Source organism: Hippichthys cyanospilos, chromosome 8 (genome assembly GCF_059441005.1).
Source record: "Hippichthys cyanospilos isolate Australia breed blue-spotted pipefish chromosome 8, RoL_Hcya_1.0, whole genome shotgun sequence".
Classification (NCBI taxonomy): Eukaryota; Metazoa; Chordata; class Actinopteri; order Syngnathiformes; family Syngnathidae; genus Hippichthys; species Hippichthys cyanospilos.
In genome coordinates, this window is record NC_142376.1 from 4,510,228 (window position 1) to 4,528,985 (window position 18,758).

The 18,758-nt window shown below is 38.8% G+C and overlaps 1 protein-coding gene and 1 non-coding gene across 4 annotated transcripts in view; one reads left to right on the forward strand and one right to left on the reverse strand.

Annotated features, from left to right (window-relative positions):
* The window catches only part of LOC148419889 (SH3 and PX domain-containing protein 2A-like), an 89,883-nt gene that overhangs the window by 4,043 nt on the left and 67,082 nt on the right, over positions 1-18,758 (reverse strand). For 2 of the 3 annotated variants that reach the window (XM_088420779.1, XM_088420777.1), the window contains 5 exons: positions 8,473-8,586; positions 5,838-5,921; positions 1,417-1,534; positions 1,015-1,343; positions 177-226 (listed from right to left, as the gene is read on the reverse strand). In XM_088420779.1, the coding sequence (XP_088276905.1) occupies positions 177-226; positions 1,015-1,343; positions 1,417-1,534; positions 5,838-5,921; positions 8,473-8,586 (695 nt within the window). The remainder of the gene's footprint in view (positions 1-176; positions 227-1,014; positions 1,344-1,416; positions 1,535-5,837; positions 5,922-8,472; positions 8,587-18,758) is intronic. The other variant, XM_088420778.1, reaches the window with a different exon arrangement.
* trnar-ccu (transfer RNA arginine (anticodon CCU)) lies at positions 12,873-12,945 on the forward strand. Its single transcript has one exon. It is a non-coding gene; the product is annotated as a tRNA-Arg (tRNA).

The following is an 18,758-nucleotide window of genomic DNA, read 5'->3' on the forward strand; positions in this document are numbered from 1 at the left end:
TGTTGCATGAATTGGATGGGTCTCAGGAGGTGTAAAAGAAGAATATATTATGATATTATACATATTATGATAATACCACTTCAAAGGTCATTCACAAGTGAGCGTATAGAATTTTGGGGGGGATTTCAGGGTTAGACTGAACAAATAACCGTAAACGTTATAAAAAGCATTCCCACCAGGGTCGCATCTCTTCGAGGAGGAGGTTTTTGCCTGAGGACTGGGGAACCTGCCAAACAGAGACAACAAATACAGTTTGTACAAAGGTTGAAATTGAATACTGTCAAAAATATTGAAAACATGCGATAAAAGTGAGAAATGTATTCCATTGTGGGTTCATAATCCTGCTTTTTGCGCCGACAGAAAGTGAGGCTGTAAATTGTTTTTACATTCAATGAGACAAGTCCGACATTTGACTCAACCTTGTATGTTCAAAAGTGATCAGTAGCAACTGCAATCGTGTCGCATCAATGTTTGCAGTCTAATATAATGCCTCTAAAAAGTAATACGACAACACGTGGAATGCTAGCTAGCGGATAATATATCCAATAGCTGCTGCGCTAAATGCTAGCAACAAGCACTATAAAATAAAATGTCTAGTAACTGTGGTTTTTACTTTCCTAATTTGGGGATTGGACGTGAACATTGCATTTTTCTGACATCAGGAGTTGGCGTAAGATAATTTTGTCACATCTTTCAAGTCTTCAAAATGTAGACGTTCAAAAGCAAGGTTTATTTTGAAGAGTTAGCTAGCCTCCTCACCACATTTGGCGGGGTGTTTTACTGTCATACAGTGCATTGCACTTGCGGCCCAACAAGCCTCCCCCCCAAAAAAAGATCTCGCGCTCTCCTGAGACGATAACGCTTGCGGCGTTTTAATCTCGTGAGATCTCGTCGTACGAGATGTTGGCCCATCCCTAGGAATTTGATTTGTTTACTTGTATGTACAGTTTTTGTGTTGTTTTTGTGCTAAATTTAGGACTAAAATGACAGAGGTAAAGACCAATGGCGACTGACCGATTTCCACGCGGTGCGGCGCAATGCGGGCGACGGCCGGAGAGGCCTGCTCCGTTCTTCCTTTGCCGTCCTGGGGGGCGCCCACGGGGCCCGAATCCGAGCACAGGACCGGCGAGCTGATCTCCTTGCGGGCCACCTGCGAGCTCTCCGAGACCACGTCGTCGCCGCCTGCGTCCTTGTCCCCGGGGGACTTCTTGTTGAGCAGGTTACTGATCTCCATGATGTTTCCGATGATCTCCACGGGGCCCGTCACCGTCTTTTTTCTGGAGAGGTCCTCCTTCATCTTTTTCAGATAAGAAGCTGGAGCCCAGCCCTCTTTATCTTGGTACCTTCGGGTGGAGAATGAGGCGCTCGTTTTTGGCGAAATTTCATTGCGGGGGGGGGGGGTTAAGTGAGGATCACCTGATGAACCACCAGCCTTCTAGATTTTTCTGGATCACTTCGACGACGGCGCCCTTCTCAAACGCTATTTCGTCTTTGCCCTGGCTGGTGTAAGGCTGCACTGTGACGTACTTCTCCTCTGTGAGACAACGAAACACAGCTACGCCTTTAGTAAATCTATACAAAGACTTTATTTTCATATTTTTTCTACAAGTTTTTAACGAGAACCCGCAGCGTCGTTTATTTTCGGCTGCCACGTAACTCATTCAGTCCCAAAGACGTAATTTCACGTTTTTCACGAGTCGCGAGTAATTTCAGGACCTGAAGTTAATTGTAGTATCTAATTCCCTAAAATACTGGATTACCTTAGTATTTACTTACCTAAAGTGACTAATTTATTTGTGCTAGCCATTTTTAACGTCTTCACAATACTATTTTTTTGTTTTTAGAGCCCAGATGGTCTACCCAAGGTAGTTTAAAAAAGTGTTTTGACTAAAGCAGGATCTAAAATCGGATGGTACTAAAAATAATTAAGTAATTGTAGTTTCTAATTACCTAAAATAATGGATTACTTTAGTACTTACTTACCTAAAAAGATTTGGGATTGAAGGAGTAAACCCTTGCGCACACACTTTACAAAGTATACACATTGCATTTTTTTCCTCATTTTGTAAATGAATTTCTTTCAACCACTCAAATTATTCAGTGGCATCAGTTGTATCCATACGTATGGAGGTTCAATTTATTACCACCCACAAAAAAAAATGAAAAATTGTATTTTGTCTTTGCAGCCCGAGACATGATGATGACACTTTTAAGACATAGCCATCAACCGGTCTCTACCGCCACCTACTGTCTTGGGGTGAAACACAAGTCGACAAAGAAATGATAAAGATTCAACAGTTCAACAGCAGTACAATTCCTAAATTTGGCTACTACTTTTACTTCCTTATTCGGATATGGCTTATCATGTCAAAAAGCCTAGAAACACCGCAAATAGTTGAGTTTTCAGCAAACAATGACGGGAAAAAAAGGAACTAGGCATAACTGCAAATAGTGAACCGTGAGTACGTGGGGGAATAATGTATATTTAAGCAAAGAGCATTTTCAAGTCACGGTAAACAGAGCAAACGGCCACGCATTATAATATTATGGGCGGCATATCTTGCAAGTCGGCTATTACGTTGCACGCAGAGTCATCCCGCCGATTTAAAGCTGGCATTCATTTGCTTTTGTTTACATTAAGTGCACCTCGGGCGAGGCGGCATCCCATCAAGTGCCCTTGGCCTCGCGCCTCTTAACTCAGCACATAATGGCCAGCGAGAGGCTCCGCGCTGATTTATGCATTCCTGCAAGGCCCTCGCGCAGACATTTCCCATCATTGTGGCCGTTCCTCAGAGTATGGCGACAAAATTTACGGGGAGAAGTGTTTGGGATACCGCTTGCAAATCATTCGTTTTCCTCGCGCTTTCCCAAGATTGGCTCAGAGCGCACAGGAAGTGAGAAAGCAACTTTCTTCACTATTTCTCATAGATTTGTTTTTGGTTTTTTTTCATGGGTTTTACATTATATAGGAAAGTCTGAATTCGATTCTTCAGTTGTAATACCGCATTGTGCCACAGCATGGCTGGCAGCACTGAGGTCGACTGAAAAAGATGCTGCGCAAGAACAAGAATATTTGTAAATTGCTGTTAAATTGTTTAGAATTGTTTTATTGTTAAATATTTAATGTATAACATTAAATACCTTACTTTCTGCGTTATATACCGTATTTTTCGTACCATAAGGCAATTGTATTGATCCACAAAAAAAAAAATTCAATGTAAACTGTCCTCTTTTGGATCATGGAAGAAATCTGTTAACAAAATCTATTCTCAAAAATAAAGTTTTCAGGCGATGCCCCGTCTATGGTTATGACGTTAAATACCGTATTTTCTGCACCATGGTGTTGTATAGCATATTTTTCGTACCATGAGGCATTCGTAGCGGTCCACAAAAAAATAATCAGCCTAAAATGTCCTCCTTTGGATCATGGAAGAAATCTATTCTCAAAAATACCGTTTTTTTCAGTTTTCGACTAAGCTGTAACCCTTATAAACGCTGTAAAAATAATCAAGTTGTTGAAAGCTGACTTATTGTTTTTCTTTTGTTTGTGTTAAAAAGGATACAGGTTCAGGTATACTTATAAATTTTTTATAGATAATACGTAAATTAACTCCTTGAAACTAAGATGCCACAAGATGGCGCTAGAGCAATCATTTAATTGCTTTGGCTGGATGAACACTGTTGAAACGTGCCTGTTTCATAATTCCCTCGTTTTATGTCTCAAATTAGCTTGAAGCAAGCACTCTGTACCTCTTTCTTGGGAATAATCGCAAGAGTTCTCTTCTTGTTTATTCAATTTTAAAGTAGAGATATTAAAACAGTACATGGCTTGACCACAAAACGGATTTTCACCTATATTTTCAGTCATTTTTATTTCATTATTATTTCAAGCGGTAGAGCACTTCCTGTTCATTTCAATACCGGACCAAAGAAAGCGGTTCTATCTGTATTTTTTATATTTTTGACCTCATGGACTGTTTTGTAACGTTTCCCCTGTCAAACAATATCCAACCGAGCAAAGAGGGGAAACTCTGAATCAGATGTTTTGTTAACCACAACATGCATGGCCTCCATCACTGTTTTCACTTGATTCTAGTGGAGTCAGCACAATCTTCTTTTTTTTTTTGGGTCCTCGGGTGGAAACAACATTCTGTCTCTCTCCTCCGGAGAGCGGCGCCAAGCACAAATTTGGTCCGAACCCAAACGCCTATCCTCACTGCTCCGTCTTGGATCGCGAACGCCACCGACGTGATTTTTGGCGTGTCGCTATTAGTGGCAATTTGCGCAGGAGCCCAGCGGATATCTGGCTCTAACGCGACTCTTAAACGCAGCGTCAGGCCCATCCTGCTGTGTATTGCGCAACAGATTTTCGGGGCGTGGGCGAGAGCTGTTTGGGATAATTTGCCAAGGGTGGAATACAACACACACACACACAAAAAAACTGATTTTATAACATAATTTCAATAAATGCTGGGATTAAAGCTACCGCTTTCAACTCAGCTACCCTGGAGACATAATTGCTAAAATAAACCTGAACTGAAATAGCTTACTGTGAGCTATTCCACTAAACAGGAATAAAATACAAGTAAAGGAAAATGCATTATTCCCCCAGTATATCACCGGTCTTTTTTTTTTTTTTGCACCTCCATATTGCAAAAGTCTAAATGACTGATTTTCTTTTGCTTTTTTTTCCATTTGTGTCTAGCAGTAAGCTAGCAATTAGCATTAAGCAAGATACATTTTGTTGTGTTTACAGTAGATACTTCAGCAAAGCCACAAGCTTCTGGTTTTGAGCAGTTTGTTTGTTTGTTTGTTTTCAGGTCGATAACGATTATTAGAAGTCAAGGATATTTGGAGCTGGTATTTATTTTTAGTTAGAAAGATCCAGCTCAACTTTTTTTTCACTTCAAGCATATTTATACTTAGCAATATTTGATTGAGTTCCAAAGGACATCAGCCTTAAAAAGTCAAATAAAATTTAAACAAGAGCTACCTAGTTTCCTAGACTAAAAAAATAGCTATTAAAATTGAACTAATTATTGTTTTAATCCCAAACAAAAGGAAAAACCACTTAAAATCGATTGCTTTTAAAATGACTTATTTACTTTTTTAAGTAACTGATTACTTTTAGTGCCTAAGGTCATTGTTTCACCAGGTTACTTCAGCACTTTACCTATTCTCAAGTAATCTTTTGATTACAGTATTTCTTTAGTACCTAATTACTGTATGTAAATTAATTGATTTCTATCGTACTTCCTATAGGTACCATTAGGTACTAAAGTAGTCAATTGCGTAAAATTAATTGATTACTTTGAAAAGTAATCCATTACTTTAGGGACTAAGGTAATTGTATTACTTTAGTTTAGTACTTTATTAAAAGTACTTGATTCCTTTAGTACTTTAGTAGTGAGGTGCTACTGTACTAAAGTAATCGGTTACACAAGTAATTAAAGATTACAAAAGTAAATGTTTTCTTCAGTATTTAACAAAGTAAATGAAATACTTTTGTACTTAATTATTAAAGCAATAGCTTACTTGGTCTTTGTGATTGAACGAGCTAAAAAAAACAACAACAGAAGGCTAAAAAAAATACTAGATTGTCAAAACAGGTAGCGTTTAAAAACTGCACCGCGCGTTCATTTCTAAGCGCTTGTAAACGGGAGTTTGAGTTTTATGCAATGCAAAACCACGGACAGGTTAAGCGCCGATTTGAATGTCAGTTAGTGGTTAGTCATGGCGGATTTACGTCAACACAGGATGCAGGATGAGACAAACAGCGAGGCCGGGAGCGCACGCAAACAAAAGACATCCAAGTCGGGACACGCGTCTCACTTCACCTCGGCTCTGCTGCCGGCTGATGACACCCCCCAGCGTCCATCTCCGGTCCAGCCGCTTCAGGTGGGCCTTGTGGCGTTTAGCGACTGACGGACACAAATGGCCAGCAGACAGCGGTCAACACACACATAAAAGCAGGTGCGAAGCCACGCATGTTAAGAACACGCTACACGTTATTAGCGCCACATGGAGGACGGGTGAGGTGGACGGTTAGGGGTGGAATGACGGGAAGGTTACGGGGGGACGTGTTAAAGGAAGACATCTCCTCTGCGGCTTTTCATCAGGATGTTGTTAACGTGGTTTTCCCATGCTGTCATGGTGAAGCATCTGGGCCACACATTGTTACCCCCGGGAAGTGCGCCGGGTTGTTGGAACAGCTGACGACGCTTCAGAAGTAGGAACGAGAGCTCGGACAACGGGATTTCGCCAGATTAAGAAGATTTCTCGTCCCTGCACCGCACAGGATCTATTTTTTGTTTAGTTTTTCTGCATGTAGGGCAACAAGTACAAAAGAATACAGCAGGATGCGAGGCATGACGGTAAAACACGCTGCTAAACGTGGTGAGAAGGCAGCCGACGTTTCAAAATAAATTTGACCATATTAAATCATGTATAACCAGCGCAGGAATGTTATGAAATCACATTCAGTCACCAATTTAGAGCACTAAAAAAACAATTACGCGAACATTTTATTTTTTGCCAGCATCTGTGGAATAAATTAGCCGTTAGCTAGCAGTAGAAGTGAGATTACTTTTCAGAGGCAGTTTCATGGATCTTCACAATTTGATGCTGACATCCTGACACGGTTCCCGTTGCTACTGATCACTTTTGAGCAAACCAGGTTGAATAAAATGTGTCTTCTGTGCGGCTGATGTAAAAACAAAATAAGAAGAAACCGGGCTAAAGTCTTAAATGACTTAATAAAATGTTGATGCTCAAAAATATATCAAATTTAGTCACTCATTATTCCGTGGACATGTGTTGAGAAAAGTGTCATGAGACATTGCATCTCATGGGATTTGTGTCCCGTCATTTTCATAATTCAAAAATCCTTACGTGTAAATGTACAGGTGTACCTAATAAAGTGACCAGCCGGTCCAACATTTAATACAAGTCTTTTTGTGCACGGATTAAAAATATGAAGCAATGTCACATTTTTGCGCAGTAAGGCAATCGTATGGCAAAAACATCTTTTGGCCACATTGTTACAAAATCTCCATGTTTGTTTGGAAGTCTAATAATCATTTCCATACTCCTGCGTTTGTTGTTGTCTCCAACAAAACGCTGCGTAAGACTTTTGCAAATATGCTGCAGTTGCTTCACTGTCATTTCAAAAGAGTCCAAAAGGGAAAAAAAAAAATTTCCACTTGTGTTGTGGATTGAAGGCCATGTGAGTGGAAGACTCGCACGAGGCCATCCAAAGGTGTTCTCGGGCTACATGGGCAAAATGTCTCCTTGTTGGACTTCAAAAAGAACCACGCGCCCATTAAACTCGTCATTCTTGTTCAAAGTCATGAGTTTCCGAAATTTGAAACAGTCCCCATAACGCAGCTTTGATATTTCTTTTTTTGGTGCCTGTTGCAGCCAACAGCAGCTCGCGTTCGCTGAGGTTGTTACGGAAAGAAGTGAGCAGACTGAACCGACGTTCGAGTCCAACCTTGTTCACACACAGGAATATTAGGAAAACGAAGAGGATCATTTCAAAGTTATGATGTCTCCAGCTGATTGAATTAAGTGGCAAGGTATGCAGCGTGCGAGTTTTCCGGTTAGAGAACACCGAAAGGCGTTCACTGACCGCTCACAAAGTGGGAAATCTGAAACGCACAACAAATATCTGCCGTATTTTCCGCACTATAAGGCGCATCTAAAAGCCTTATTTTTTTAAAAAAAGTTGATGGTGCGCCTTATAATCAGGTGCGCCTTATATATGGATGAATATTGCGATTGGGATTCGTAGATGGGGAATGAACTGAAAAAGTAAACTTTACCTGTTTCTTTTGTGACATATTGACATTGAGTTATTATGCTATTGAGAGTTTAGAGTTATTATTTGAGTTATTATTGTGATTACTTTGAGTATTACTATACTGGCGGGTGCGCCTTATAATCCGGTGCTCCTTATATATGGAAAAAGTTTTCAAATGTGTCATTAATTGAGGGTGCGCCTTATAATCCGGTGCGCCTTATAGTGCGGAAAAATACGGTAACTTGAACATGAGATTTATTTAGTTTTGCTATCGTTTTTACCTACCAGGATTTGACCTCAAAATTAAGGTACCTTTATTTACAAGAAGAGAAATTCGGGATTACCTGAAGCTGTGATTCAGCGCTAATTGAAAATGGAAAAACTAGCTAGCTATCATGCAAAGAGCGAGCAAGATCCTGAAGTGTACAAAGCACTACTGTGCAAGTAATCACCGGGCTGCGGTCGGCGCCCTCCTGGAAGCCGTCCCCGCCTTGAATCCGCGCTCTGTTTTAACGATGGCAGGCGGACAGTGGAAACGGTTCACGGCGGCCCGACATCGGCCGTTAGCGGACGGCCAGGTTGTCAGCGATCAAAGGTGAAAGGGTTTGCGGCTATAAAGCGCCGTGTGTTGGCGTGTTTGGGTGGGCGCGCGCGAGGCGGACGTGACTTACCTTCTCCGCTTTTTGAGGCGGCGAGCTCCAAGTCGTCCCGTGTGCCGCTGTGGGAGTTGAGATAGGTGGCGGGGACCCAACCTTGCTCCTCTGACGTGCTGACAAACCACCACCCTGTCAAAATAACATAGCGGATGATGGATTTACAAACATAAATTGAAAGAAATCATTATTACGGACATAATTTTACGGACCGAAATCCAAGTCCGACTGAATCTGATTTAAAGGTTCTGAAAATATCAAGACTCACGATCCTTAACACTTTTGAGTGCCACTGACGTGAAATGAAATGACGTCAATGAAAACCCTACCGAGGAGTGCCAATGACGTCAATTGACGATAACTACGTTTTTTTTTTTTTTTTGGCTTGTTTGTTCATTTTTAACTCTTTTGCCAACAGATTATTTAAACATGGGTGCTGCCTTTGAAAGATTCTTCAATTACACTAAGAGCTGGGTTGTAAATGTGGAAACACTGCCATCTAATGGTCACTGTTAGCACTACAGTGCTCAATTGGCTTTTATTAAGTAAGCATTAATCAAGGGTGTCAGCTACCCTACATAAAAACGTATTTGACCTGAATTTGAACATTTATTATTATTATTACTATTTTAAAAGACGAGAATTGTCGTGATTAACTTCCATTCTTCAGTTCCGCTTGCATATAGCTAACACCTGTGTTGCAAGTGTGGAAACACTGCCATCCAATGGTCACAGTAAGCACTTCGGTGCTCAATCGGCTTATATTAGGTAAGCATTAGTCAAGGGTGACAGCTACCCTCCATAAAAAAACGTATCTGACCAGAAAATTATCATTTTTTATTGTTATTACTATTTTAAAAGACGAGAATTAGAAAAAAGAGTTTTAAAAAATCCAATGGGTTTTTAATGGTACACATTCGAATTATGTTATGAAGGAGGTAAAAAAAATACAGAAATCTCAAAACCCCCACAACTGGCGACCCCCTAGGTTGCATTACCACAAGTGTGACAAACGCTCACAACTGGTACCAAAACACACACATTACTTTTTAATGTACATACAAAGCTCGCCAAACAATTCTCTTATTTGTTGTGGTTACAGCGAGGCCATGCACCTGACAGCTGCCGGGAGAAGCGTAAAGAGGATAACGGCGTTCCATCACAACTGGCCCAAAGCTCCGGCGCACGTGTTCCTGACAAAATGTTGTGTTTCGAACCCTTTTTTTTTTTTTTTATTCCTACCATGGGAAGACGAATTGGAAAAACCCTTTTGTAATGGGTTGTTACCACGGTGCTGTTTTGGGATGGCTTATTAGTGCCATCTCTGTGATTCATGTGGATGTGGTCAGCGGACAACCACGCTACGTTAGCAAGACAGCAATATGGAAAGCCGTTGCAACATTTATTCCGTATCGTTGCAGTGCCAGTCCAAAGTTTGGAAACAACTTCAAATGGACTCAAAGAGATTCAAATGTGAAGAAATTTAAGATATCGACTCTTGAAAATGCACAACCGTCAACTAATTTTCATTTTTACGTCATAAAGCATCGTCCACATCATACGGCTGACTGAAAAAATACCAACGCTGTCATCTTAGTATTTCCATTTCAGTATGATATTTTTGAGTTAAAAAATAGTGCATTAACTTAACATCTGCATGCTACTCGTAGTATAGAGTTAGGTGTTAAGTAACATATTTTTATGATTATTATTATAGGGCAGCGCTTCTCAGTGTTTGATTTTGGTGTTTTGTTTTTATCATGTCAAGCTTGATATAAGATTTTTAATTTTTTTTTAGTTTATTGCATGCTACTCGTACTTTAAAGAGTTAGGTGTTAAGTAACAGATTTTTATGATTATTATTATAGGGCAGCACTTCTCAAACAGTGTTTGATTTTGGTGTTTTGTTTTTATCATGTCAAGTATGATATAAGAATTTTAATTTTTTTTAGTTAAAGGCACATTGATGCTCTTGGTTTTTTTTTTTCCATTTTAGATTAAGCTGTAACCCGTATATCCGCTGTAAAAAAATTAATCAACAGTTGTTGAATGATGGTTAATGTTCATTTTTATTTTGTTTATGTTGAAAGTAATACATATTTAGGTGTACTCATGCAATTTTATGGATAATAATATTATTTATAGTAAGCGCGTTGGGGGGGCAAAAAGTTTTCTCTTTCCTGAGGGGGGCCTTTTCAAAATAAAATTTCCGATAATGTCCGAATAATGTCCGATACCAGTAACGCAGCCTTGGGGATCGGTAATAAGCCGATTTTTTTTCTCACAATAAAGAGTTGATAATATTGAATGTCATTTTCTTCTTTTACTCTATACTTGATACCTAAACTATTTATAATGTTGTTTAGGCTCATGGGTTGCAGCCTATCATTTCAAACAAAAACAATCCAAACAAAAACAAACAATATGGACCCATTGGATCAGATCGGACCCACCCTAGAAACTAGTTGTTTAGTTTTGTGGTTCTCAAAAGGGTATAAGTACCTGAAGGCATTCATAAAGGCACTTCAGGGTGTATGCAACACCTCAACAAAGCGTCTGCAGGTATCAGCTAAAGTCATTTAATGATTTTTAACGCTATGAACGGAACAGTTCACCTTTCTTTTCAAATTCACCTTTCTTTTCAAATTAAGAGCAAATTGACTGTAACATGAAGTAAATGTTGTTCCACTGACTTCTTTGCAAGCTGGTAACTAAATTGTTTTATCATTAAGGGTAAAGAGAGCATTAGAACATGGAATCCTGATAGAAAGCAGTGGAAAAAGTGTTACTGGTAAATAATAATCGTACTAGTGCACCCTAGGGTACTCTCAAGTGTCATAGTAGCGAGGAAAAACAGCCGACGCGTACACGGACCAGCTGGATATCAAATAAATACTCTTAACGGCTTCATAAAGTAGAGTTTTTTTTTCACATCAAGTCGGGGTGGGTCCGTAAGTTAAAGAAAGCCTCTGTTTTTGGGCGTCTGCCTGCGAGCACCACCCGCTGGCTGGGACTCAAGGATATAACAAGGCATGTAATGTGCTGAGACTTTGCATAAAACCCGCGGCTCAAACAAAAAGCGGCGCCCATAAATCAGTCGAGAGCACTAACAACAAACCGACCTCAGAAAAACAACATGTTGTTCGTTGAGGTCTACAGACTAACAACTCCCTGAGGCCCGTGGCACGCGGGGCAGTAGATCAGAACTGGACAAAGGTACTTTGGGGGTATGTGAGATTTTAACAAGGCTTTTAAAGGTATCAGCAAATCTAAATGAATGCTTTTTCATGCCGTAACAGGAACGGTTTGTTTCTTTTTCAAATTAAGAGCAAATGAATTGGAACATGAAACAATTTATTGCTAAGTTGTGCTATAGCGACTCCTTCGCAAATTAGTAACCACTGTATTTAATTGTTCTAGTATTAAGCATGAGCAAATTTAAGTTGTACTATCAAAATGTCACTAGTAAGCCTGAGGATTCTCAGAATTTTCATAGTAGCGAGGAAAAGAGCCTACAAGTACAAGGAACATCTGGATATCAAGTACATACTCTTATTAAGTAGTACTATTTTCTGCAGGGATCAGAAAATCAAATTTAAGGCTTTATGTTAAATTAAGAGCAAATGAACTGGAACATGCAACAAGGTATTGCTAAATTGCGTGCCTATTAACTTGAATAGTAAAACTGCTTTCTTGATCTTGTTAGTAGTGCTGAGCATACCCTAGATATACTGAATGACGTAGTTGTATTATGGTTTTCAAATATTTTTATTAAAAACAAGTATTGTATCTATTTTCATAATAAACTCTTGAAATGTTAGCAAGTTATAAGTTAGCAAAGCGGCCAACAACAGCAAACAACTCTTCTAACGTTAACAATGAAGTACCTACTAACAAGTCAAGTCATGATGGTTTAGTAACATTTTTTTCTTCCGAAAAAAATAAAATAAAAATCTTGACACGTTAGCAAAGCAGCTAGCATAGCAAGCATGCGCTCTTTATTAGCTTTTCACTATAAAATCTTACAAGTTGAGCAGATCAAATGAAATTTTCAGATAGACCATCAACATTTCCCATTCTTGACGAGTTAGCATAGCGGCTAACAAACCTTGCACTTTTGAACAACAATTTTAATTTCGCACTAGTCAAATCAGATTTTCTGATGCTAACTTCACTTTTTTTGTCTTATTTTTCATAAATTGTCCTCACGCAACAAAACTGCTAGCAGTCAGTCAGCCATTTGTCAAATCTAGCGGATTTAGCTTTTCAGTTGCACATCATCTGATGATGATGAAATTGATTCGTTTCCATACTGAAGATGATGAACGTACGTTGAATTTATTGAACCAATGGCCGACCTGCTACATTAAACAGGAATGTGAAATGTGATTGGTCAACGTTAAGAAGCATTGGCAGCAGCCCCAGTGGCCTAATGGATAAGGCACTGGCCTCCTAAGCCAGGGATTGTGGGTTCGAGTCCCATCTGGGGTGGGTGATACATTTTTGTGATTGAAAATCGTCAGCAATTTCATTTTTTACGCAGCCACATTTTTGACTTACATGCCAAATTGTGGTTTGTTTCCATACATATCTCATTTGCTTAAATGTTTGTTTGCCATTTTTTGCACTTCCACTATTAAAATGATTGATGTGTTGTATGTAGAATGGAATTTCCAAAGTGGAATATTAAACTATTTCACAAAGCTTATACTCTTCCGCATTTCAATATTTAGTAATAATATTGAAATATAGTCATTTTTACGTGGTAGTTTAACCTTTTTTCAGTGATGTACCGCCTGCAAATATTTTTTGCAGCATGGTACCGCTCACCAAAACAAATCTGTGATTGCTTTAATAAACTTTGAGCCATATTCCTGGTGATATTTTTAGGTTTATTATATTTAGCAACATCATCCATTTTATTTTTGGCTCATTTGTTGGAAAATTGTGTCAGGAAGGACAACGCGTATGACACTTAACAAAATAAAAGCATCCAACATTTTGCAAAGGAGTTACTATAGCGCAATTTAGCAATAACGTATTGCATGTTCCAATTAATTTGCTCTTAATTTAACAGAAAGCCTCAAATGTGATGTTCTGATAAAACAAACTTTTTTTTTTTTTTTTAAAGATTTGGCACATTTATCATTATTTATTTATTTATCATCATCCATTTTATTTTCAGCTCATTTGTTGGAAAATTGTGTCAGGAAGGACAACGCGTATGACACTTAACAAAATAAAAGCATCCAACATTTTGCAAAGGAGTTACTAGAGCGCAATTTAGCAATAACTTATTGCATGTTCCAATTCATTTGCTCTTAATTTAACATAAAGCCTTAAATGTGATTTTCTGATAAAATAAACATTTTTTTTTTAAAGATTTGGCGCATTTATCATGATTTATTTATTTATCATCATCCATTTTATTTTCGGCTCATTTGTTGGAAAATTGTGTCAGGAAGGACAACGCGTATGACACTTAACAAAATAAAAGCATCCAACATTTTGCAAAGGAGTTAATTTTAAAGTTAAATTTAAAGTTTAAAGATTTGGCACATTTATCTTTTGATGTTGTCTATCGTCTACTAATCTTTGATTACAATTTGAACATTTTGGCTGCTATGAAATCAAAGTAGAGACCTTGAGGTTGTTTTTATGCAAATCCCCAAATGGACATACATCTTTTGAAAAATCTCATTTTCATAAATTACTCAAAACTAATACCCTCAATATACGCCTAATTTTATTCAAAAAAATTAATACAATAAAATTAAATAATACATAAATAAATAAACAAATAAATACATCATAAAATGCATTACCAATGTATGCAGCTTAATAGACAAAAAAAACTTTAAAATATATATGAAATATATAAATATAAAAATACTGTTAAAAAAAATCAACCGCTTCTTCAAATATTTGATCAATTTCTTCACTTTTTTTTGGGGGTAAAAATGGGAACACTGCATATTTAATCAACTTTAGTTATTCCACTCAATTGCATTGTAGCAATTTAAGAAGATGTTCTAAAATATATTTATCAAGAAAGGAAAAGTAGGGTACTGCGGCCTAAACTCTTTTGTTTTGGACTATTCCTGACATCTGGAAACTCCACACATGCTTCATTTTCCCTGTAATCCACACCAGACTGCTGCAAGAGGAAACCAAATATACACAAATTGTTTCTTCACCATAAAGGACTGGATGATATGTAAAAGGAGACAGCGTTTCCAAACACAATTAATCAAGTACGCTAACGGCGCAATTTGACATTGTAAGACCCGAAACCAACGAAAGCTTTCGCGGGCCAATAACAAAAACAAAAGCTCGACAATTCTCCCACCGAGCACTGATTCAGCAGCAAAGCAAATCCGTTTTTTTTTTTTTTTGGTTGTTGTTTTTTTTTGTCTGGACTCGAAATGATGAGGAATGCATCGGCGCAGCAGTACTGCAGATATTTGACACCACTAGAGCGGCGAAGAACCCCATTCATTTCCAGCTTCTGTATTTATTAACAATCTATCCAGTATCAACACACACACACACACACTGACAAAATAAGGGGGGTTTCTATTGTAGTGGGGACATTCCAGTGACATAATTAAGGTTTTTGGTTGCAATTTAATTAAAACATTGAATTGTATTCTTTTAAACTCTTGATTCATCTTGGCATTGATTTAAACAGTCATTTAAGAGGTATTTTTTCCTATTCTTCATATACTACTTTCCACAAATCGTCTTTATTCTTAATTTCTGATTGTCTATTAATAAAGTTTGACTGGCTTCTCTGGTTGTTTTGTTGAAATTTTCTTTAGCTCAGGTCCATCTAGTGGATGCATAACGCAGTCACAGCCACTATTGTAGCTTCTATGCTATGCGCCTTATAAAGCGGTGCGTCCTATATATGAAAACAGTTTTAAAATAGGCCATTCATTTAAGTTACGTCTTATAATCCGGTGCACCTTATAGTGCAGAAAATACAGTAATGCATTTCCTAGACCTAACCTCAAACAAAATCCAATTTAAACCTATCATCTAAAAGCAAGTTTTAACCCTCAAAAAGAGGTTTGGTTGGAGCTAAAACCAGAACATATGTCGTGGGGACCTCCCATTGACATAATGCATTTGCTAGCCCTTAACCTTAACCATCACAACGGATTGCCTAACCCTTACGCTAACATCAAACAAAATCCAATTCAATCCTATACTAAAACCAAGTTTTGACCCTCAAAAAGACTGACGGGGTCGGCAAAATGGTCCACGCAAGTGCAAGAGGTCCCCGGAGCAAAACCCAAGATTTGGTTAAAAAAAAACGAACATCGATTGACATGATGTATTTCTTAGCCCCTAAAGCAAACAATCAAAACGGATTGCCTGACTCTAACCCTTAACCAAACCTCAACCAAAATCCAATTCAAAGTTCCATGCATCCAGAGCCGCTTATCCTCAAAGGGTCACTCAGGGGTCGCAGGCTTGCCGGTGCCTATCTCAGCTGTCTTTGGGCAGTAGGCGGGGCACACAGAGATGAATAACCATTCACGCACCCAATACAAAAATGCAAAGTTATACTGTAAAATCAAGTCTTGACATTCAAAAAGAGCTCTGAACTTGAGGGGTGCAAGTGTGCCAAAGACAGTAAAACTCAGGATTTGGTCCCTACCACGTAGCAAAAACCAAGAACACACACACACACATACTTCCAATTTTCATGAAACACTAGGTTTCAATTACCTGGATGCCTCCGGCGTACAAAAAAGGAGGGGTGGGGGTGGGGGGTGGGAAAAGGACACAAAACGACTTTCAAGAACCGATGTTGACCTAAGGAGCTCCCCCTCAAGAACTATGAAAGGATCGCCTCATGGTCCGAAAAAGAAGCGCCGCTTGTAGCGGCGAGGCCCCCGCTGACGTGAAGACACGGAAAGTCCTTCGACGCGCAAATGTTGCTTTAACTGAGCTACCGTCTTGCTTCCTAATCTGTGATAATGAAGACTACTTGTGAAGCACTCTGGCAGCCTCTCGAGAAAATGGGAGCTTAAAAGCGATACTAGACAAGTTTGCGAAAACACAGAATGGGGTTAATGCCTCCAATTGGTCCCCCAAGACTTCTGATGGAAATCTCAAAGAATGTGCAGGAAACGCGCTACGATGGGAGGCTGATGTGTCTTCCATATGCTGCTGCGATGTCAGCTTTGACAAAAAAGGTACTTCAAAACATGAAGACGCAACAAAACTATGATGAAGGCAAAACAGCTAAACAAAACAGCCAAGATGGGAAGAACTGAAACATTTGTTAGCTAACGACTAGCTCTACCAAGCGAGACAAAGCTAGCGCTACCTAGCAAGGCGAAAACCAGGGCCTGTCAAAATATAGTCTACAAAAATTCTGCTTGATGCGGAAAAAAATGGACGATCGTTTTTCTCTGTTCGATAACTTGTCATTTGCATACAGTAGCAATAATGCTAACCGTTGTGTGGCTAATTGCAACTTTTTCAGTGATGCACCCCCTTAATTATTAAAAAATATCTTCCACTAAAAAAGTGTCAGACCGGTTCTCAAAAAGAAATAATTATAAATACATATTTGTCCACAGAAAATGTTAAATTTAAAGCGTCCTGTTTTGAGGTTGCAGCAGAGATCTGTTCATAAAAATAAGTCATTAAATGAATTATGAATAAATATTTAATCACAAAAAATACTCAAGATAAAGTGTCAGACCGGTTCTCAAAAAGCAATAATTATAAATAAATATTAGTCCACAGAAAAATATTCCATTTAAAGTCTCCTCTTTTTGGGTCATAGTAAAGATGTGTTCCCAAAAATAAATCATTAACTTGACAGGTAACGAGTGGTGGCACATGGGAGGTTGGGGAGAATCTGGCTTTTTACAAAAAATGAAATTGAATGATCTACTGAACATAAATTTGTTTTATGAACTTATATTTTCCTGAATATTTTCATTCATTCAACAATTATTTTTAAAGGACTTTGAAAGGATTTTTGCATGTCAAAAGTCAATGCACTCACTTTCTTTTGCATCTCCGTGGTTATCGATTTTTGAATACATGCACATATTTTTTTCAAAAACTAGTGGATGAAACTGAAAAATCAGGTGACACAACATAACTTGCTGTCCCACATTGGGTACATGCCACCAGAAAGCTCAGCTCGCTACGGCATTACGCCATTTCCCATGATTGTTCGACACAGAAGCAGGAAGTAGTTCTGGTCCCGGTATGACGTGAAAGTAATCAAATCAATTTTTAATTGGTTTAGCATATGAATGACGACTGTATCTGGGAAATTTTATGCTCTGTAAAAATTGTAATTGGGACATGCCCTAGAATCTGCATTTCAGGAAAAGTCGGGCTAGCAAGGGGGCTAACAAAAGTCAGCCCCTTTGAAAACAACCAAAAAAAAAAAACATGCTGATCCTGCAAAAAAAAAAAAAAAAAAACAAGATGGAAAGCATGCACATGAGAAGCAGCTTTTGGCAATACTTGCCATCGTCTTGATTATCACTGACAAAATCTGCAAAGCATGTGCTCGACCCCAGTCCACTGTTTTCCTGACAGGTTGGAATCCGCGCCAGAAAAATGAAGAGTGGGGTTGTTATTCCGCGTGACAACAGATGAAAGTCTCCAAGAGCACTGCAGTTTCTTATCGTCATCCAAACTGTTGTCTCATATCTGCCTGAACCAGAGAAGACAGTATGGACAACTCCTCTGAGGACATTGGATATCCATGTAAATATCAATAGCGATCCATCATGGCCACGATAAATGGGTTGGAAAAAATTCTTGGACCGCTTCTAATTAATCAATCTCTGATAGCGAATGGCAAATATTCCAGGGTGTACCTGTTCCTCTGTCAGAGGAGAGATGTATTGGACAAGTACCCCTGAGTCATTGTGGACAGTCCATTGCTTTCGTCCTTGTGGGAACAATTGAAAACAAGGCCCTGGATGAGCTTAGTGGGGAAAAACCTGAGAACACTGACAGACCCCAAACCCCTTTAGACACATTTGGGACTGAACTAGAATGGCTTGCAAGCCAGGGCTTCCTTATCCGGTGACCCGTAGGAATGCTCTTCAGGGAGAATGGACAGAAATTCACATGCAAGACTCTCGACAATACTGCAGAAGGTCTTCCCGGAAAAGTGAACAATTATATTTCCTTCCATTTTCAGTTCTGTAGGTGCCACATGTTGTCTCAAAAATTCGCCAAGACTTATTCCGGTGCCATCACATCACGGAGTTAAAAAAAATTAACATTCTATCCCAAAGACGCCGTTTAACTTT